General features: G+C 28.9%; 1 protein-coding gene across 1 annotated transcript in view; it reads right to left on the reverse strand.

Annotated features, from left to right (window-relative positions):
- Window positions 1-24331, reverse strand: part of LOC142317683 (casein kinase I-like) — a 68552-nt gene that overhangs the window by 35434 nt on the left and 8787 nt on the right. The window contains exons 2-5 of the mRNA XM_075354235.1: window positions 21709-21749; window positions 14230-14299; window positions 11207-11358; window positions 1268-1382 (exon numbers count right to left, since the gene is read on the reverse strand). Of these exons, the coding sequence (XP_075210350.1) occupies window positions 1268-1382; window positions 11207-11358; window positions 14230-14299; window positions 21709-21749 (378 nt within the window). The remainder of the gene's footprint in view (window positions 1-1267; window positions 1383-11206; window positions 11359-14229; window positions 14300-21708; window positions 21750-24331) is intronic.

Genomic DNA, 24331 nt, shown 5'->3' on the forward strand with positions numbered 1-24331 from the left:
GGATATGAGCTTAAATAAATAAATTTTCTTGACTTCATCATTATAAAAAAAAACAACTAATATAACACTTCCAGATTTAATAATACATTCATTAACAACTCACTCCACAAAATATATAAAAATAAACAAAGACAAAACACCACCATATTAGCATACATAAACAAAGATTCAGAGAAAAGTATAGTTCATAAAATTTAAAACTATGGGTAAAATATGGACTTCAGAACAATAAATGAAACAAACCAACAAATAACAACTTTGATTGCTGATTAAATCACTACTTAAGCTCGAAGCTTGTTGGTGGGTCGCAGATTTTGCTGTGTATAAAAAATGTCATGCCTGGCTGAAATTCAAACCTACTGTGACAAAGACTGAGTCACTACCACTCCTCCATAGAGTTGGATTTCACCAAACAATTATATATTAGTTTGACATTACTTGTCTGCCTAAATAAAAAATCCTAAATAAAAGTCAGTGAAGATGGGTGCAAGAACAACTGAGTACATTACAACATGATTTTCTTTTTAAAACATTATATTTATTAAATTTTGAAAGATCTGTTGTTTTAAAGAGTTAAAACAAAATCATTACCAAAGATGGTAAATGGATTGAATGACTCAAGTTGTTTGTAATGCTCTATTTAGCAGTTCATTTATTTGTAGTTTAAATTAAATATATAGTTAGGTTAATAATCTTTAATTGTATAATTCTTATTACATTATAGAAAAAATATGTGTAATATATGAATGTGAATGTATAAGTTGTTGGCTCAACAGCCCAAATACTGGTTTGACTTTCACCAATGTTATTAATGTAGGATATACAAAAGCTTTGACAACTCTGACAAGAAGTGCTATAATACGCAAAAAGTATACAAAAAAAAGTAATGTTCATCATATAACCAACAAAAATAATCAGTCAAGAACATAGTTCTTGGAAACAAATTGGTGAACTGCATGATAGAAGTTTATTAATTTTGTTGTGTACAGTCTTTTCAGATTAATATTTCTTTCATTACTGACTAACTATGCTTGATTATTTGATAGCTTGTAATTCTGAAGCAGAAATAAATTGATTTGAAGTCAGAATTGATTTGAAAGTTAAAAATCGATTGCATACATCTTTTCCCTTACAACATTACCTCATGTCATTTTCTTGCTTTTTCTCCATAGAGTATTCAAGAGCCTTGCAAAACATGAGCATTCAGTTAAATATCAATCATAAGTATTTAATATTTTATCCTCAGAATACAATGATAAATTTATACCTATTATGTGTACAATTTTTTCTTTTTTTGAAGATATTTGCCCTATTACAAAATTTTCAGGTTTCACATCCCTAAATATGATTCTTCTGGCATGAACATATTCAAATCTTGAAATCTGCAATATTGAAAAAATATTAGGTCATAAATTAATAAATTAAATTTTTGACTGCTTAAGAAAAAATGTACAGTGCATTACCCAAAAAAATATTTCTGTCAAATATAATCTTTATTACAAAACATCTGTGCTTCACTACAATGTGCATTATTTTTATTTATTATTTCCTTATGCATACCAAAAAAGAAGCTTTCTATATGTTTAAAAGCCCTGTAAAAAATTTTGTCAGATTTTATGAAAATTGTTTCTTGATGAATTTCTCTAAGTAAAAAAGTTGTGGTTTATATGTTTTTATGTCTGAGGTTCAGTTTTCTCAAAAACTACTGAAGAAATTTTAACTAAATTTGCAACGCACATTTTAACTACTGATCCAAAAACACCTATTGACATTGAACTTATTCATCCAGGTTTTTAATGCTCTTAGAAATTCAACTTTCCAGAAAGCTTTTTTATCAGCTACCTAGGAATTAAGAAAAATCAGTTTACCAAATGTAAGTTTTAAGACAGCAGTTCTGGAGATATTGTGACGACATTTACTTACTGCTTATACACAACTGATATCTTTGTCTCAGATAACAAAAATCTTAAACCAGTTCTGTTGCTCTTTAAGTTAAATTTCATTCTTCAGTTTATCCAAGTTAATACATTTATTCAGTTCTTCAAAAATTTAAATTTAAATGTTTCGTGAATTAGGATATGAATAAACATCCTAAACAACAATAATTTTTTATTTATGTATGATAATAAAGTGACAATGATAAACTAAGTGCCTTATTTAATGAATTGGGATGAAAATTTATGAATTATTTTAATGTGCAATGAAACTACTCACTAACTATTCAAATATATCACCTAAGAAATCAATTATTTAAAATTATAAACTTTTGTGATGCTAAATAAAACCAAATTTTACAATTAATTTTTTTTTTATAAGTTATTTCAAATGCAATCATTTTTGCCACCATCTTCAGTGACTTATGCTATTGACACCCTAGTGTTAGCTGATGTTATTGCTGGCAGTGTTTTTTTTTTTTTTTAATTAAGCCGACGTATATTTAGAATGTAACAGACAAGAAGTATGCTGGATTTGAATAGTATGTTGTGTATAAAAACACAATGAATTTTGTAATGTATTATTTTCAAAAATGTGTTTATATATTTTAAAAAAAATCATTATTTACAAATCCAAACTAGATATGATATAAATTTATATTTATTCAAAATTTATTATTCTTATTATAATTAAATCTGGTATGAATTACTAAAAATAATTTTACAAGTAATTTCACTTTTAAGGTAAGATCTGATGAGTGACACTGAAAAGTGTGATCGATTAGGTTAAATTTTTAGCAACTGAAGCCACATTTAATAAACCAGTTCCTGTAGATTACCCAGTTAAACGACAGAATGTAGTTTCATTGCATGCTGTTAGTTTTAATGACAAATGACCATAGGAATCAATGCAATTTCAAATAAGAAAAATATATATTTAACATTTTTCAATGCAATTTTCAATGCAGCACTGTAAGGTATTTGTTTTATTATTTTATGAGTTCTTTCATGTAGATAGATAATCTATAGGTATGTATAATTTGAAGAGCTGATATATTTTCCTAAGTAGTTCATTTGAAGGCCTTAAAGAATGTTTATGTTTTAAAATGTACAATTAATAATTTCTAGATGATCTGGTTTTTATATTACAGTGAAACATTGAAAGGCACAAAAGGAACAAAATTTTCTCTTTTGCCTTTTATAATTCTGTTTAAGGATATTGATTCAATCTTCTATGAATATATTTCTTTTGGTTGGTTTTACGTTTTTGAAATTTTGGACCAGAACTCTCTCCTTTTTGTGATGAAAAATGGTTTTCTGCTTTTTTTCTTAACTTTTATGAAACACATGGATAGGACAAAAATTAGGACTCACATGTTTGTCAGTAATTTAAATTAATTTAACTTATTTGTTTTTTGAGACAAACTTCATTTTTTTATTTTTTTTTTATTTTAATGCACTATTAAATACTGTAGTAATACTGTACCAGTTCTATTGTTTTCTATTTGTGTTCAAATATTGAATAAAAATATTGAATAAAAATATTTTTAATTGAATTGGATTACAGGTAAAATTTGCCTTTCATAATCCAGTTTTCAATTACATTACAAGTTTATATCATCTCAAGTAGATTTTTGCATTTTTCACAATGAAAACAAATCTTTCTTCTACATTCAAGAGATTTTGTTTCTCTGTGAAACAAAATTTTTGCATATGAAGCAGTGGGTACAGCTAATTTATTATAAGTTAAATAAATAAATAATTTATATTACCATGATAGAAACAGACAATGTAAGAGTGTATAGAAATAATATTGGTCTGTAAATTTTTTTGTTTGCCTTATTTAATTTTACATACTAAGTAAGATTCTGGCAGTCCTACCAAAGAAGTCAGTCTATAATGTTTGGAAAGAGTAAAAGGATTATAACAATTCTTTTTGCAAATATCTCAAAAAATATTAATTTTAATAAAGATTATTATAAATATTATTTCAAGTTTACAAAATTCCATGCAATTTTGGTTTTTGGGTTCATTTCAATATTTAAAATTATAAACTTTGAGAAAACAAATCAAATCAATTTTACAATAAATTTTTTTTATAACTTATTTAAAAGGCAGTCAATTTTGCAACCATCTTAAGTGACTTTTGCTGTTAACACCTTGGTGTCAGCTGATGTTAATGCTGGTGGTTTCTTGTTTTAATTAGGCTGACATATATTTAAAATGTGACAAGAGGTATATTGGATTTGAATGGTATCTAGTTATTTTGTATTTATTGCGTTTAGAAAAATACATTGAATTTTGCATGTATTTCATTCAAAAGTATGTTTATATATATTAAAAAACCATCTTTAACAAATATAAACAACTATACCTAACTCACAAAAATGTTTTTTAAAAGAAATCCACCAGGAACCCCCCCACCCTTCATACCTTCCCAAAAATACATAAACCCAACACACCTATTGTCCATCATAAATTATCAAAATGCAACTCCTTCCATTTTGCCAAATATGTGATCAAGGTCATGAGAAAACATAAAAGATAAAAAAAAGTACATTTATCAACGTTAGAAACAACAAACAACTCATAAACAAAATATAAAAAAAACATCAATGAACTCTATTACTCAATATATTAGCACTATTTAACATAATATACATACTAACATCCCAGCAACACAAAACTCCATTCTTAAAAACAAGCAATTATAACAGAATACTAAAAGAGCACATCTCAAAAGTCATAAACATACTTAACAAAAAAAAAAATTATAAACATTATTTAAGAATAAAATTACTTTATATTCCTAAACAATGTTAAACATGATCTTTCTTTGTGATCCCATATTTCAAACATTCTAGCTGAAATCCTTCAATATACATATAATCACTATTGAGTATGTATGTAATATTGTACAGATTATTATTATTATTATTATTATTAGTATGTAATATTGTAAAATTAATATTATAAATACTAATGTTTGTAGTATTTTTAACAAATATTATAAATTTACAAATAATCAATAAGTGTATTAGAAAGAAAACAATATACTGACGTATACTAATGACACATTTTATTGTACCAAGGTAACACAAAACAATATGAACTACTATTGAAATACATAAATTAAACTTAACAGTTGAGTATGAACACAATAAATAGATAAATTTCTCAACTTCACCATCTCAGAAAATAACCAACAAAAACATACTTCTAGAATTTGTAGAAAATCAACAATACTTTTAAAAATGTAATCCACAAATTATTCAAAACACAAATGTCATCTGAAGACCATGTAGAAACTCACCACTACAAATCACCTAGCACACACAGATATATCAGTAAATTTATCAATCTGCACAAAATAGATAAAAATTAAAACAAAGATGAACAAATAAAAAAACAACATCAATTTGCATACAAAAAAAAAAATACTCAAAGAATAGTTCATGAACTAAAAGAAATGGTACACAATATTGCCTTTGTGACAAGTGAATAAAACCAATTATTATATTCAAAGTACAGATTCACTAAACAAACACTTTTCTCCTAGAATATATAAACTGAACTTTTCTGACTGCACAACATTCTACATTGGTCAAACAGAATGCAGTAACAAAGAAAGGTATATGAAAACTTCAAAGCCCTTCATAGCTACATAGAGTCAATAATTGCCTATAATTTCAAACCCACAAGCATAACAACCTCAATGTTCTACACAAAATTGAACCACAACATGTCACATTTGAACTCTCTGAAATACAATATGTATGTGTGCGTGCGCGCGCGCGCACGCACGCACTATTCAAATCTAACTCAATTTTTTACCAAATTTTAAGCATATCTGCTTAATTAGAAAAATCAGATGACACAGCAGCAAAACAAAACAGCAGCAAAAGTCATAAAGATGAGGTTGTAAAGAGAACTGAAAATGTTTTTAAGTTACTAAAAATTAATTAAATTTAAAGTTGACATTTTAAAATATAATACTCACTGTCACAGGCAAAAAAATAATAGAAATAAATCATTTCTTAAAATAGTTTTTTTGAAAATAACTCAATTATGGTTAAAAAAGCAATAGTTTTTTCTAAATAATTTTAAAAAATAAACAAAAAACAAAAAAAATCGTAGTTACTAATTTTTTTTTATGAAATAATGAATAAGTGAGTGGCATTTTTTTTAAATGTTGCATACAATAATAAGATTTAACAAAAATCAATGATTTTAAAAATTTGTAATATTTAGAAAAAAAATTGCTTTGCAAATAAAATGGATAAACCAGCTTTAAATTAAAAAATGTGATATAAAATATAATTTCTTAAATATTTATAAATTATGAATTAAACACTTAATTTCTTTGCTTAACTCACAGAAATCTGTCCTCAAATACAATTTTATCAGTTTTCAAAACTATACCATAGTTAGGCTAAACATACGTCCGGTATTAGCCCGGACCGTCCTGGTTTTTTATTGCTGTCCGGAGTTTGAGAATTTTATTACAGGAGGATTATTTTAAATTTTAAACCTATATGTTTGACATTGCGTTTTTAAACATTCTCTTACGGCTGACCTTGGAGCAATCGCTGACGTCGATTTTGACGGAGGCGTGGCTAACGGTCTCGCCACAATTTTTTACTTAGTCATTTGGCAACACAACAGTGGCAATGTGTTTATGTTGTTTTCGTGTGTGAGGTAACTCGTCTACAGGTTTTTGATCATTTTATATTTAATCGTTTTTTGTCTCATCGTGTAGCAATGGGCAAAAGAAAATTATGTTTAATGTTAACATGCAACTGGATACATATTTTTGAAATTGTGTGATGACTAACAATGAACGTGTTTATTGCATACTGTGTACTGCAGAATTTTCTATTGCACATAAAGGAAAGGGTGATATTGAAGACCACGTGAAAACAGCTAACCTTAGAATTATTAATGCTACTGCTTCAGCAAACAAGAAATTTTTTTAAAACCAAAGATAGGAATACCAATAACTGTGATCTGCAGTGTGCTGCTAAAGAAGCTACATTTTCATACCGCACTGCTAGACACGAACTCAGTTTCAAAATATCAGACTGCACATCTAAATTGGTTAAAAAGTTATGACCCAAAATTTTCATCTGCTAGAACCAAAACTGAGGCAGTTATTGTTAACGTTATTTCACCATTTTTATTTAATAATGTGTTGCGTTCTTTGGAAAACATAAATTATGTAACAGTAACGATGATAGCTCAAACAGAAGTGAAGTAAAACTTGTTTCTATTGTTCTAAGATATTTCAGTCTGGAGGAGGGAACTCAAGTTAAACTTTTAGATTTCGATGAAGTGTCAGATGAAACTGATAAAATTTTGATTCAGTATCTTTTGCAGTGTGTGAAAAAATACAAACTTAAAGAAACGTTGGTTTGTTATACTATTGATAACACTAACAGTAGTTTTGGTGGTGTGAAGAGAAAGGGGAATGAAAATGTGTTCAGAAAAGTTCAGTGATTTGAATAGACCTATTTTAGGAATTAGTTCTTCAGCTCACATTGTACACAATTCAGTACAAACAGCATGTGATTCTCCACCCCTGGATATAGAAGTTGTTATAAAAAATTATATATATTTTCACATATATACATTAAGAGTAACGAAAGTGTGAATTTGTGAAATAGATTACAAAATAGTATTATCTCATAGCAGCACAAGGTTCCTTAGTTTGTTACCTGCAATTGAAAGAATTCTTCCCATTTTTGATGGCCTAAAATCATATTTATTATCTTGTGACAAATGCTGAAAATTATTATTTGATTTTTTTTTAAATCTAGAAATTGAACTGGTTTTGAAATTTTTATATGGTACTCAACAGTTATTTAATAATGTAGTTCTGAAATTGGAAGGCAATTCTATCACAGTGAAGGAAGCATTTCACACTGAATTAATTAATTATTTCATTCTGAATTAATTTGTCAACTTCAGGAAAGAAAAAGCCACAAATGTATACCATCTTCTGCCAAAGAATTGCTATGCACTCGAAAAGAAAATAATGATGTTCAGGAATAGAAATTCTTCTCAAACGAAGGCAATTTTTTATAATTCTAGTATCCAATACTTAGTGTCGTGGAGAACCAGTTTTTGATCAAGTTGGTAAGTTTCAGTGAATAAATTTATGAACTGAAATTGCTTGGTCTGATTCAGAAGAGAGTGCACAAGTTGTTAATGAAATTATAAAAGACTTCATAAATATTTACCTGTTTTATGAATGTACACAGTTGAACCAGGTAATTCAAAACCAAATAGTAGGTTGTGGTTCAAGTTCTAAAAATGTGTACCAGATACTATTGAAGAGAAGTGGAAAGCAATTTTTAAGGTGTTTCAAAAGACTGATATTTCATGTTGCAATATTGTTAAATTGGTTTGAGTTTGCGATGTCTTTACCTGGGACATCTGCTCCAGTTGAGAGAGTTTTTTTCAATTACAGGAAACATTTGGTCTGCACAAAGGGGTAGACTTTCGCTATCTACTATTAAACATCTGCTAAATGTTAAAATTAATTCAGAACTTTCTTGTTGTGAATTTTATGATGTAATTAAAACAAAAGAACCATTTCTAAAAAGTCATATCTAGTGAAAAATACAACTGAATAAATAAAGTTTAATGTTTCAGTAAACTGTTAAAGACTTTAAAGTAATTTCTAAAATATGACCTGGGTTGGACCTAAAAAAATATGGTAAGCCTACAACAGTAGTAGGTCACATGCAGGTCATCAATCTATCAACTTTATGGTAACTTAAAAGGTTGAATGTAAAAAAATGTTTGAAAACTAAAAATTAAATGAATTATTTTAGAAAAATTAAGAACCACTCAGTAATAAAGAAACCATAATTTTTAAATTCTTATATATCAGATAGAGGGGTTCAAAAAGATTTTTAATATCAACTCAAAGTGTAATTGTAGCATTATCAAGCTACTTTTAATTATTATTCAGCACTCTCTTAGTATACTGTGATTTATATACCTAAATTTGCAATATGTTGTTTTTTTAGATAAGAAGAAATAAAGGAATTTTAAACTTCACTTATTCCTATAGCCTTTTCACTTTTTAATTTACAGGTGGAAATTGAACTTTAACTTCCTTGTGATTTATTTCAACCACTACCTCACACTTACAGTTCTTCAAATCCATCCTTCAATCAATAACCTTAACTTTTCCTCAGTGCTTGTTCCATTTTTATTATTTCATTCAATTTCATTCAATTCTTTTTTTATTAACCACTTGCTTTGCTTTTTATATTTTCTAGCAGTTTAAAATTTCTTGATATTGTTCTTGTATTGTCCTGGCTTAATCTTATATTTTTTTATTCCTCTCTTTGCTGCATTCCAACTGTATATATATATATATATATATATATATGCTCACTGGTATTTTTTTCCAAATATATGCCCTCTAAACTTTCTTTTTCCATTTTTTATTTATTTATCCTCTTCACTGCTAAGCTCTTAAAACTTTCTTACTCTCTCCCTTTTCTACATTTTTTTTCTTAATAATTATTCTTATAACAATTTTAACTTTCACTCCACATCATTAGAAAGATTGTACAACTAAAGAGATATTTAAACCACCTATATCAAGCTATTAAAATTACTTTTTTCCTACTTCACTTTTTTTGTAGGCACTTTCTTGTTTCTCAGTTGTTTTCCCATTTCTTTCCTGATGCTCCTCTTGTTTTTCTACTTTCCACAGCTTTCCCCACTAATAAAATCTCTTCTTTACACACTCTTATACAATTAGTATAGCAGCCAAAATTTAATTAATTTTTATACCTCTTGTCTTGCTTTCTAACAAATATTATTTGTTGTATATTTATTTCTAAGGCCGAGGGTTTCTAAGACTAACTTCCAATCATAATGAATTAATAATCCTTGCAATACAGTAATCCAGTTACAATACAATAATGGACCTACAATAATCCATACAGAAATCAATAATCCTTTCATTATTGTTTAGCACTGATTCTTTAACGTCTTTTACTACTAAGCAACCATGACCCACTTGTACATTATTACCAATTTTTATATTCAGATCACCTTTGATCTGAGCCTTCTAATCTGTTTCCATTTAGCTGTTACCCTAGTCAAATCTTCCTAGAATGTATTCTTAGCTTTCACTTCAGTACCACAGGACCCTACACCTATACAAACACTTTTCATAGCCAAAACTAAATTTATCATGATGATGAGGTTATCTTCCTCACCTAATTATTAGGATTATTATTGAATATAATAAATATTCCTCAGTTAATTCTTATTCCCTCTACAATTTAGAGAATCTGAAAATGCTACTTTCCTCTAACACCTTCTCCCCAACTCCTCTCCTTCATGTATCTTTAATAAGCACATTTATTTATTATATGCCATTCCTCTGTAATTTCCACTCCCTTTTATAGTCAGTTCCTAGTTCCAAATGTTATTTTTTTACTCCAATTCCAGTTCTTTTTTCATAACTTCCAGTCTTTTATGGTATAATTTTTTATTCTGAATCATATTATGCCTAATGGAGTCTAATCTACACAAAGACAGAGATTCAAAAAACATATATCATCATATTATGATGAAGGTGGTCATCATATTATGATGACCACCTTCTAATGAAGAGCTATCAAATCAATATGACTAAGGTTTTCAGTAAGAATTTATTCTCTGTTAAAAGATTGATTTGTCTACATCAACTGAGCTCAGCTTAGTCCCTTGTAGAAATGGACAAGTTGATAAACTATGTCAATTTTTGCTGATTCTAAGGGAATTTTTCATGGGGATTCTGATTTTGAATACAAGCCATGGATCATGCTTATGCTATTATTATAATCTCTACTATTATAATCACTCAGTGTTAATGTTCAGCTTTCATTAAAATCACAACTGTAACACCTTTGAATGCATTTAACAGAAGTGAAATTATATGTTCATATATGCTGTTAAAAATATAAATGGTTAACTCTAAATTAAACCAAATGTTAAAACAATCCACATGTTATTATAACATGTGGGTTGTAATAAGCTGACTACATAAAAATATGTAAACATTATAGAGACATAAAACTGTAATTCACAACCAAAAGAGTTGCTTTAAATTAAAATTAATTCACTAAAAATGCAAATTCCTAAAAAAAGTATGATATTAATAAAAAGATTAAAGTAAAAATCTATTTCATTTCTTAGAAATAACAATTATTGTATATAATTACAAGAGAGAATTACTGTAGTTGATTTTGAAGAACACTGACTAGCTGAAGAGCGATCATAAGAGTTGTTTTCAAAGAGAATGTTCGGCCACACAAGTTAAAAAGGTCTTCTAATGATGGGCCAAGTAGTTCCAATACCATTGCATTAAATTTTCCTCCACACGTACCAAAATAATATACTTTTGGAATGCCTTCTGAAATAAATATGTCTTTATTAGTAAGTAGGAAAGTTTCACAGGTTGTTAACCTACTGAAGAAATAAAAAAATCAAAAGAGTTGTTCAAAATATTACTTTCCTCTTAACACCTTTTCCCTAACTCCTCTCTTTCATGTATCATTATTACTAAGCACATTTACTTGTTATTTTGCCATTCCTCTGTAATTTCCACTCTCTAACAAATATTATTTGACTTTCAATCATCATGAATGATCTATACAGAAATCAATCGATTTCTGTATTGACTTTTTCCCATTATTCTGCATATTGATTAATTAGAAAAATGTGTCACATAGTTTTATTTTTTATTATAATAACATAATTTGGTTATAACATAACCACAAGAATAAAAAGTTGATTATATGATTTACCAGGTGAATACACACACCACTCATCCTGAAAAATAATTGGCATTCTATAAGGAAAAGATAGGTGAAAACATGCCACATCCTTGTCTGAATTCAAATCCAAGACCAATAACTTTAGAAACCAGCATGCTATACTAACAAGAAAAATGTCGCTATATCGATAAAATATTTATATGAGTGTGTAAATGTGTTATAAATACATATATAATTGTGTATTATTACACAGTAAAATATAGATAAAATTAACATGTTTTTTCTGGGAATAATACTAAATTACCCTGATCAGGAGCAGCATTTATGTGCTGATTCAAATGGGATATACTTTATCTCATTCCTCTATTCTTCTTATTCCACATTCTTCATTTCTTCTCTTGATGAACACCATAAAAAATCTATTAGTTGTCATGAGGGTTGTCACTTTTACTAAATATGTGGTGTCATGCCGCCACATTATGGTAGCTACCAGGACAGCCACTTAATTGAAGTTCAGAGTAGTACAATAAGTATTATATACTGCATATAATTAGTATTATATGCAGAAGTTTTTTCTACTAAAAATATGAACAACTTCTGTATAGATCCTGAAGTTTATTTTTCCACACATAACAGATAGATTACTATCAACAATGTAATTATTTTAAAACTAAATGTATTCTAATTAAAAAAATCCTATTAATATTTTTGAATTATTTAGACAAGAATGAAATTTCTCTAGTGTGACATCTCTGATCAGCCACAATGACATTCCCTTAATTTTTATTCTATCAGTTTTCTTTTACCCAGTCAAAATGTCCCTGTAATTAAGAGACTGTCTTTCAATTTGAAGTCTGAGCTACCTTACAGAATGTTGTAAAACCTTACCTTAATGACATCAAGCTGTTACTGATAAACACACAAAATTTCTTTTTTGCTGATGATTCTGAATAAATTTACAGCTTTAGTAAATAAATGCAGCAATACCAATAGGCTACAAGCCATATTACAGGATTAACTCCATTAAAACTGGAATCTTGTTTGGTTGGCTTCGTCTGTTGGGTACTTGGCCTTCAGAATCATAATGATTTCTATCATTGTATAACTTTCAAAATATTTTATATTTCTTAAGGTTAAAGTCAAAGCATAAATCAAAACTAAATACTAATAATGTGCAATTTTTTTCAATTGATATAGACTGATATGGTCATTAACTACTTAAAGTACTTCATGCAGCATACAACAAATCTTTTTTTTTTAGCCTTTGAGACCACCATTAGGTATTGCTTCAGAGGATCAGATGAATGACAAGTAGTGTGTCAAAATGCCATGCCTGACTGGGATTCGAACCTGGGACCTCTGTATGAAAGCCCGAGACGCTACCACTCACCACAGAGGCTGGCACATGCAACAGACCTTTCTTTCTTTTTCCTGTTTAGCCTCTGGTAACTACCGTTCAGATAATATTTCAGAGGATGATATGTATGAGCGTAAATGAAGTGTAGTCTTGTACATTCTCAGTTCGGCCATTCCTGAGATGTGTGGTTAATTGAAACCCAACCAACAAAGAACACCGGTATCCACGATCTAGTATTCAAATCCGTGTAAAAATAACTCGCTTTACTAGGACTTGAACGCTGGAACTCTCTACTTCCAAATGAGCTGATTTGGGAAGTCGCGTTCACCACTAGACCAACCCGGTGGGTTACATGCAACAGACCTGCATCTACTTTACTTAACTTCATTAGTTTATGGACACAGTTTTACGTAATATGGTTTCAGCCATATGTATTTTATATTGCTCCATTCTTCAACTTCCAGGATGCTACTCTCCAAGATATTACGACAGGTGGTGCAGAAAAATCAGACAGTAAGGGGTGTATTGACTAATAAGACAATATTGCTCATAATTTTTAATTATTATATATTATGTGCCTGCAGTAATTAGACTGAATATCTTGAAGATATTAATATAAAATTAATTAATCTTGAAGATTAATATAAAAAAAAACGTCATAGTTGCTGATTAATGTCATTGCATATTACCAAAATAATGTTATTGCTGATTTTTCTTAAATAATACCAATTTAGATTTTAATTTGTTCTACAAATAATGAAGGCCAATTTTAAAATTAGTACAAATTTACACTTAGTTTAGATAAAAATGAGAACTAAGACATTATTCAGAACTGTGAGAATAACCTTATAGACTAACAGAAAAATTCATAACTGTTGTACACAATTATAAGCTGTTTTAGAAAGTAATACATTCTGAAAACCAGTAAAAAAGTGAAAATAGAAATTTTAAATAAAAGGCGACAAAAGCTTCAGTAAAATAAACATTACTTTTGTAATGTTATATCTATTCCCTAATATTGTTGTCTGTTAGAATAAATTTATTTTTAAGTCAATTTAACCTAGTCAATAATATTCTTAACATTTTTTTGTATGCTGTCTTTAGAAGAGGGATTTCATATTGATATAAAAATATTATACAAAATAATTACCTGCACTACCAAGCATTCTATAAAATCTGTATTCAAGATGTAACTGATGACTTTTAGATTTTATAGGTTCCTGTAAAAATGATTAGAAAGTTTTGAGTATAAGTTAATATTATACAATTTAAAAATAAATTAATATTTATGAATTTTAAATGAAACAAATGTTACATTAAATTTATTTCACCTCTGAAACTTCTAATTGATTCTCAAATCTACAAAAACTTATACAAAAAGTGTATATAAGATAAAGTTTAACATGAATTAATTATTAGATGAATTACTTGTTCAGGATTTACTTAAAAAATATACCTGATTATGGTTCAAAAATGATAGATATGCACCAAAAATAGTATAAAATGATTTGTTTTAAATGCTAACTAGTACTAATATCAGTATTAGACATGGATCTACACTGACATCAACTTGAAGTGAAAAACAGTATTTAAATCCTATTAAATAAAAATTAATCTTAAAAAGATTAATTTCAGTAAAATAATATATATATATATTATTTTAGAACTTAATTTTTGTTTACAAATAATAAATTTATCTAATTAAAAATTTGAAGACTTTTATATATCACTCATATATATTGCGAATTTTATTCCAAAATTATTTTGGAATAAATAACTTATTTTAGTTATTTATTTACCAAAAACAATAAATTTTTCTTCTTCAGAATTCAGTTGTGCCTCAAATTAATGATTTCTACAATTTACTCTATTTTTTCAATGGACTTACAGTGGGAGTTCTCTCCTATAAGAGGTTCATTACAACTGTTAAACATTTCAGACAGACATAATGAGATACTTTTTTAAAGTTGTTTATCTTTTTAACTTCTTGCATTTAAATTACAACTCGCAGTTTAATTATTTATTTAACAGTAATTAAGATTTTATAAACAAATAAGTAGTTGGCAGTAGCTATGTGATCTGATAAAAAAATTTCTGAGCTGTAAAAATCTTTTTAAATACCATAAAGTATTGTACTTTCTAATCAAGCCAATTAAATTACATTAAAATTTTTTGGCTGACATATAAATACTTTATTTCATTCATTTCTTTTTATGTTTAGAGGGTGTTGATAATTAAGGCCATTGACCAATAAATGTAAACAGTGTAAACTCAATATTGCAAAAGGAAAATGCATTAAATGTCTTTCAGTATCTTTGGCTATAAATGATATAGTTATTTTAAATTCTAATTTTGCATTCACTTGATTATGTAATATATTAAAAATGGAAACAAATATGCTAGCACAAATCAGTATTATATATATGCTTCAAATAATAATAAAAATAGCAACATAAAATTTTGTAATAGTTAAGGGAAGATAAACTTATTCAAAAGTATTTAAAAAAATTGAAAACTCACTTTCAAAAATAAAACATTTTTGAAGTACAGAACTTGTTTATATTTAATAATAAAAAAAAATTATAAACATTAAATAATCAGATGAATTAATTGAAGAGTTCAGTTTCATTTTGGCAAGGGGATTTAATAGCTGGAGCTGGTGCCCATGAAGAGTGAGTAAATGTCTTAGTAGGCAGAAGGAGAGTTGGGCCTATCGCTTAGTGGGTGAGCGAACATTATATCCTGCCCAAGCGCATAATCAAGTACCTGGGAATCACCATCGACCGTGCTTGCAAATTTAGTGAGCATGTACCGGAGGTTTGTGGCTGGGCTGAACGGACACTAACAGCATTGAAACGCCTCATGTGAAGCCTGGATGTAAATGCCTCATGCGAAGCCCGGGTGTAAACACCTCATGTAAATGCCTCAAGTCATGCTGAATGTAAAGCTGGTAGACGGGGAGGCCCGTTAAGGACACCCCCTGGGGGAGTTAAGGACACCCAGGGAATCTCCCAGGGAGGAGTTAAGGACACCCCTCTGGGCTGAGTTATACTTAATTGTGAGTCTGGCCTAGGGGGAGAAGAAAAAAAAAAAAAAATGGGATTTAATATTACAGCTGCTACATATCATGAGAAATGATATGTAGATCATCCTAGAGTATGAATATATTTATTAAAACAAACAACCCAGTAAATTTTTTGAAATTAATTATCACATTAAGACATTTCAATTATCACATTATATACACAGTATATATATATATATATATATATATATATATATGTAGAATACTTACAAAAAGTACATCATTTTTTCAAACATATTGTCTTTTATGTCAATTATTTGTAATATTTTACCTACAATAACACATTGTATGACTTCAGTGCCATAAGGAGACCTTTTTGTTTCCATGAATTCATTACTTGAGTTAAACATTTTACATTAAGCTTTTTTAATTGATGTTTACATCAAAATTATTTTAACACAAAAATTGACAAATAACTGAAGATAGACACTGAAAAACGTTGTTGTGACAAGGAAAATTATATTTTACAAAATAAAATAACAAAAAAAATTATTATTAAACTTATTTTTTAGATAAGCAACCATACATTTACAATAATGCATCAAACTATATAATGTACTGCTTTACTTCACAATTTTAAGCTTCACACAACTTCAGCAAAACTTTGGAACTTGTATTGATTTGAATGCAAGTGAATTTATATATATATATATATATATATATATATATACATTTTTTTTCCTCATGTATATGTTGCAATCTGTTCAACTAGTGAACAATAAGCAACCCCCTTCCACAGCCCAATGAGATGAGGGTGATATGTATAACATGTAAATGAGATGCAGTCTTTGTACAGACTCAGGTTAACCATTCCTGAGATGTTTGGTTAATTGAACACCAACCATCAAAGTACACCAGTATCCACTGTCTAGTATTCAAACCCATATAAAAGTAACTAATTTTTATTAGAATTTGAACCTCAGAACCTTTGACTTCAAAAATCAACTATTAAGTAACTAATTTGCAGCAAGTTAATCACTAGATGAGTCTGAGCTCTCTCTCTCTCTCTCTCTCTCTATATATATATATATATATATATATATATGTTAACCACTGTATCAACAGAGCAGCCATTTTCCCTGCTAAGTTATCAAACTAAATCACTGACTGGATTAGAGACTAACTTATTGATAATCTATTAGTATTTTACTGCCAACCAATTGACTTAAAATTAACACTTTTATTGAGCAACCTTTTAACTAGCTCTGCAGATGTTCTTAACCAAACATTTTGCTTTCTAGTTTTTGCATACTTACTGAGTGTATCAGCTAAGAATGTAGCCACAAATTTTAAAGAACTAATTTTCGTGGAAAATTTATTCTTTGAGTTTCAAGATGCCAAGCAGTACTATCACCAGTTTAAATGTTGAAAAACCTTAAAATAAAATTTACTAGGCAAGAAACTTAAATAAAAAAAAAAAAAATTAAGCACTAGTTAATTAATATGATCTTTCAGAAAATATTTATTGTTGTTTGTGAATTATTATTTCCAGCCTCATCTTCACAACCTACGAAATCAACTCTTGATTTCAGGATTCCATTGATATGAGTTTCATCACTAAAGTATATGTATAAACGAACTTCCATGAAAAAAAATAACTACTTAAGTCTAGTTTTACTTACAACAAAGTTCTTGAAATTTTATTTAATAATAGAACTTAACTTTATATTATAATATATATATATATATTGTATATACAAAACAACTTGATCCACCTGTGTGTTGTGTTTTGTGTGTGTGTGTGATACAAACCAAAACATAGTAATTAAAATAGGTTAAACTTACCAAATTAATTTCCAATAACTATTTATTTTTCTTGTCATCCTGCATCTTCAGCTAGTATTAAATTCTACATTAAAACATATTCTTCTAATTGTTTGTCATTTTATTTGAAATTATGTTTTATATTTTGAAAATTTGAATAATTTTATGAGCATATATGTAAAATTTGCTGTCCATTACTGGAATTTCAGAAATTTAATAATAGTAACTTAATGCAACTTAATAGTAACTTTTTTCTTTCTTTCCTGTTTAGCCTCCGGTAACTACCGGAGATTAGATAATTCTTCAGAGGATGATGTGTATGAGTGTAGATGAAGTGTAGTCTTGTACATTCTCAATTCGACCATTCCTGAGATGTGTGGTTAATTGAAACCCAACCACCAAAGAACATCGGTATCCACGATCTAGTATTCAAATCCGTGTAAAAATAACTGGCTTTACTAGGACTTGAACGCTGGAACTCTCGACTTCCAAATCAGCTGATTTGGGAAGACGTGTTCACCACTAGACTAACCCGTGGGTAACTTAATAGTAACTAAAATGTTTTAATGTAACAGATATAGAATTTAATGTCAACTGAAGATTTGGTATACCACAAAAATTTGTTACTGGAAATTAATATGATAAATTAAAATTATCTAATTATTGTGTTTTGGTAGTTTATAATATTACATTTTGTTAACACAAGAGGTGATATATGTTGATGAATTATTTGAATATTGAAAAAATTATTATTATTATCTTTACTTCCCAACCTCTGGCCCCATACACTTGCAGGGATTTTCCGAGAAGCACATGATATTACCTCTACTCTTTCACTTATTTCTTTACATTTTTGCATAGCACTGCTATTTCCTTTCACTTTTTTCAGGTGTTTCCTCTTGGTTTTCATAGGCCTTTTTTCATCTGCTTGTTAGTGTGTCTTATTTCCTTGTTGAGATGTGTTGAAGGCTGGGATTTTCCAGTCTGCTGACTCAGCTGGTTGGGGCTGAGCAATAGACTGGGATTTTTGCTGGTTGGACTATCTGATCAGCTTTTTGCTCAGTCCAGGCTAAAGGGACCAATTTTTCTGTGGGTTTGACTTTTCATCACATTTTTTTCTGAAATTCCATCTTTCATTGTTGGTCATTTACCATCTATTTTTCCCAACACATAGATCATGAGGTCAAACTATTTGCCAATCCTCTGGCAGGTCAGGGAAGTGAAACCCTCATCTCACCTTCAGCCAAAGGTTGAGTTTTCTTCTTTTTTATTTTTTTGAACAGATACGCCAACTGACAGCATAAGAAGAGTTTTTATCCTCTTATATAGCCTTTAACTTAGTTTAGGTTCTATGTTTTATTTCTGAAGACTGGTATGATGGTTGATCCAAAACTATTTGTATTAGTGGTAAATGCGGCAAGACCTTCTTTGGTAAGCAGAAGCATCTTGTATCTTGCAACAGCCCCTGTGCTAGGATATTTCGTCTTAACTATATTCATGACAGCACTGATGAGTTTGACATCTAAATGCTGGATGGTGTAAGTAAATATCTTTGCAATAATTGCAGTAGGATTCCCAAGAATGAAACACACCACCTATTGGTGGCCGAATTAGTATCAATGACAGCACATGTGTTGGTGGTGGCAACTCTGTTTACAGCTTCTGGCTCTTCTGTATCCTCTTCTTTATCTTCTATTTTTGGTGTCCAAAGTGTTAGAAATGTCGGGGAGGTGAAAACTGATTGTGTCTCTGAATCACTGTGAAGTTTTTGTGAATAAATTATTTGATGTGATTAAACACTTAAACACTAAGGTAGGCTTGTTGGTAGATCTTGTCTCATGAATTTCTTTAAAATTTGAAAACAAAGCACTTGATAGACTTGATAAAATTAATATTTTTTTAATATTTTTTTGTCTTCGTAATTGAATAGTTTGTATGGCCAGATCACTAAAATTCCAAAGACAGACAAAAGTTGCACCAGGCAGAGAAGAAGACTAACAAAAAGAATGACACTAGGGTTGTCCCATGGGGTTGAGGTTGTCCCTCCAGTTATGGTTGAAAATTTTGATTCAGTTTCTCCTGGAAATAATTGCAATCTTGTAAGGTCTAAAATAAGCGTTAAAAAGAGGTCCAATTAAAAATAACAAAAATATTATTGTAGGTAGTAGTACCAGTAAATTATCAATCTTGTCAGGCCTAAAATTAAGGTTACATTTGTTACTTGGTTTGAACCGTCTACTTCTGCTGGATATTATTGTTGATTTAATTAGAGATGCAGTGGGTATTGATGTCTGTACCAAGTCGAAGACAAAAAAAGATGATTAGAGTTCTTTTCATCTTGCGATTCCACAGGTGCACTTTGATAAAGTAATATCTTCTGAAACTTGGCCTTCTGGTGTTTTGTTATTCCTTTTTTATGGTTAGTTGAAATTTGAACATAAGTTTGTGTTGGTTATAATAAGTTCATGGGGGTGAATTATGGTCAGAATTGTGATGGGGAAGAAAAATAATTAAGCATAATATATCAGAATGTTAGAGTATGCCTTCATAATAAAGCTTTTGATTTTTTTGTGTCTGCTGCTGCAAGTCCTTATGACATTATTACTGCAACCAAATCAACTTTTATTCACAACTCCGTAAATTCTGAATACTCAGAATCAATCAAAAGTTTTCTTAATTATGTAGTAAGACTAAAATTCTGTACAGAGCTGATATTTTGAGAAGGGCCAGGTTGGCTGAGAATGACCTCATAAAGAACCCAGAGAACTTATTTTATTACCTGAAGTCAGCATTAAAGCTTCTGGTGGAGTTCACTCACTTAATAATCAGACTATTGTTGACGCTTCAAAATAATGTAAAGAATTCAATAGGCATTTTCAGACTGTCTACATACCTTGGGTACAGGACATTTGGAAGACTGATTCTGGGGGTGCTTGATTACATTGTTGTTGACGTTTTGGTTGTAATTGTTGAGGAGGTTGAGTTGTGCATCAAGTCTCTGAGTCCCCGTTCTGAAAGCTGGTATTGATGGAGTGCCACCTTTCATCATTAAAGGCATCTCTAATCTTGTTGCTTCAGTCTTATCCTGGATTTATAATTTCAGTGTGGAGTCTAAAATTTTTTCGTCCAGTTGGATGTGTGCACTTGTTTCATCTGTGCCAAAGAAAAGTGATCTTCATTGCATCAATGAAGATGAACTGTTAACCGATTTCAGTCATTTATGTTGTTACCAAGGTGTTTGAGAGAACAATTTATCATATCAACATCTTTGTACATTGGTGGGGAAGACCTGTTTCAGCATGGTTTCCACGATGGACTAATCTTAACAACATGCTAATATTCACTGCTCCAGAAGTTGAATCTTGTAAACAGGTTGATGATGTTTATTTTGACTTGCGTACGGTGTTTGACATCATGGCTCATGATCTACTTCTGTTAAAGTTTAACTGCCTCAGTATTAGTGCAGCATTGTTGAAGTGGTTATAAAGCTATATTACTGACTGTCCTTTTCACGTGAAAGTGTTTGGTAGGGTAAGGATATTTATGAGTAAATATTAATATGACATATTAATTTTTTTAAAATATATTACTTACTCATTATAATATAATCATAATTTATCACAAACTACAGGCTGATGCCCAGCCCAACAACAACTAGTTGTTTTTGTGGTAAAGATGAGAAATAATTTTTTAGCATATGTTGTTGTTAACATATTGATAAGGTGATATTAAAGACTAAAATTAGATTATTCAAGTAACGGAATTCTCCAATTTACTTACCATCTTAATAGCAACGTTTTCATTGTTATACAAATTTTTACCTGTAATATAAAAAAATACACATTCACATAAATGTAAGAAAATATGTATACAAACTACATACATGTTTATTGTGTATATATGTGTATATATATATGTACATATAAATAAATGTTATTCTTCTAATCATGTTAATGTGGGTAGAGAAATAATAAATATAATGAGATTGAGTTTCTTTTTTATTATAATTATTGACATTGACTGATGTAGCCACAATCCACAGCTCACGCCATTGTTAGAAAGCAATAATGTTGCAGGTGGTGCTGCCAATCTCAGCACAGCACACCCATTAATTGTCCATCAATAGCACTGACAACAATAAAGTATAATGCAACAATTTACAATTTTCCTAACTAAAACCCTTGTCTTTCATGTGATAATTTTCCAGTTCTTCATTCCTATTCCAATTTTTACTATCTTATTCGTTTTGTGATATTGCCTCATCTTATCTATTATGATAAAGAAAAACCATATATTGGCTACGCATATCATTTTTTTAAACAGACTTAAGCATTCAGCTCTATTTGACAGAACTGGTAGAAAGTATGTATTTTAAATGATACTGGAGTTTTCATTTACTGTGATCTCCCTTTCTCAAATAATGAAAACCTCCCTTAAATATCTGATCAAGTAAATTATAGAAATGAGAGAGATGGGAGGAAAAAGCCTCCCTCTTTCTCATTATATAAGAAAAGAAGTCTTTGAGTAGGAAACAGAAAATAGTGAGGAAGAAGGGATACTGTGAAAGAGAATTTTTATGCAGTGAAAAAATAATGAATAAAATGTTTCTTCTTTTTCTTGTTAACTCATCAATAATTTTACAGTAATTACTTATCCTACTACCTAAAGTTGGAATTGCTTCACTCACTTTAGAAGTTGTCCCTCTAATTTTCTATTTCCTTCATCTTCCAATCATCTATCAATCCTCATAACAAAAGAATTCTCTTTGTTCAAATTTATCCTTCTTTTTTCATATAACATTCTACTTCATTTCATGATTTGCCTTACATTTTGTCTTCCCAAGGTTAAACTACACTATATCCAAATACCTAGTTTGGAGTAAATTGCGAAACAGTGTTCCAAGTGCCCACAAACAAAAGTAATACTTTTTTCTCTCTTATGAATTTTTTTTTCTTTGAACTCATGAATTTTCAAAATATAATTAAAAATTATGTTATGTGATACCAATAAAAATATGTTTTTTTTTTAAATACTGCTGTATTGCATTCATGATAAAAAACTGTCAAAATTTATGCAGTTAATTTTTATAATTTACAAACAAAACACTGCACTTATTTATTGTTTATTTTTATTTTGCACTAAAAATGAAGCATGGTATTTTATATCATCAATCAGACATTTTTCTTTTAATTAAAAACTATTATTTTTTTTTACTGAAAAATTAAATTAAAAATTAAATTTTTTACTGAAACAATATTAAAATTAAAACTTATTAATACTGATTTACAAAGAAAAATTGTGGTGGTAAAACCATTAAGAAAAATTCAAAATTTTTCACAAAAAAATGTTTAACTAAAATCATGCAGTATCATTATAAAAAGAAAATTGCTTTAGAATAAAAAGAAAATGGAAATAATTATGATTAATCATTAGTTTTTGTTTAATCTAAATGAAAAAATTCAAGTTTGATTTAGTATAATATTTATAAATACATCCAAGAGAAAATATTTTTCATTTAGTAGTCTCAGTTAAAATTAATGTAAACAATTTCACTGATATACAAATAAAAGTTTTACGTTTTATCTAAGTGTATACATTTCTCTGCATTGTTTTTTTTTGTGCATAGATTACAGATCGGTAAATAGAATCTTTCTATTACCCTCAGTTTAATAGAAATGACACATTAAAGGACTATAAAAGTTAATATAACTAATGTTATGGTATGTTATATACTAACATTAAAACTTCTTTGCAGATGCTTTTCTTTTGTAGTTAGCCTCAGGTACATTTCAAATTAAAATATAGTCCTTATCAGGTAGCATATTAACTCTCCAGTTACCTCTGAAACTGTTTTTCAACACTGAAATATCTTATTGCAAACGTTCATCATATTCATTACCTAACATCCCAAACTTTGGTGGGAAGAAATCCTGTTTGGTGCAACAGAACTGCTTTTAAGATATACTTGGAGGAATCAATGAAAAAGTGGCACTCTTCAGGTTCATGAGTTTGCCCTAATTGTAACATAAGATCATCAATATTTGTATAGTAAACTAACTAATTTTCTTCAGCAAAGTATTGAAAAAGATTTCCTGTCAATTTTGATAGCCTAAGTTTTTTTAAAAGTAAATTCCAATCTTGCTTTCTTGAACCTAAATTTTCAGATATGAAAATTTCTTGATTTTTTTATATGTTTAACTCTTACAGTCATTTAATTTAGCTCATGATCGTCTTCTTCCATAATGTCTGCTTCTTTTTAATGTGTTTAAACTTTTTAGAAATTTCGGACATATAAATTGAACAGAAATAACAATCGATTAACTGATCTTTGGTTCACATCAAACCATAGGGACACCCAATGTCAAGGTCTTTCATGTATCTTTTAGTCTTTCTGTTAAGTTGA

This window comes from Lycorma delicatula, chromosome 1 (assembly GCF_047948215.1).
Source record: "Lycorma delicatula isolate Av1 chromosome 1, ASM4794821v1, whole genome shotgun sequence".
NCBI lineage: Eukaryota > Metazoa > Arthropoda > Insecta > Hemiptera > Fulgoridae > Lycorma > Lycorma delicatula.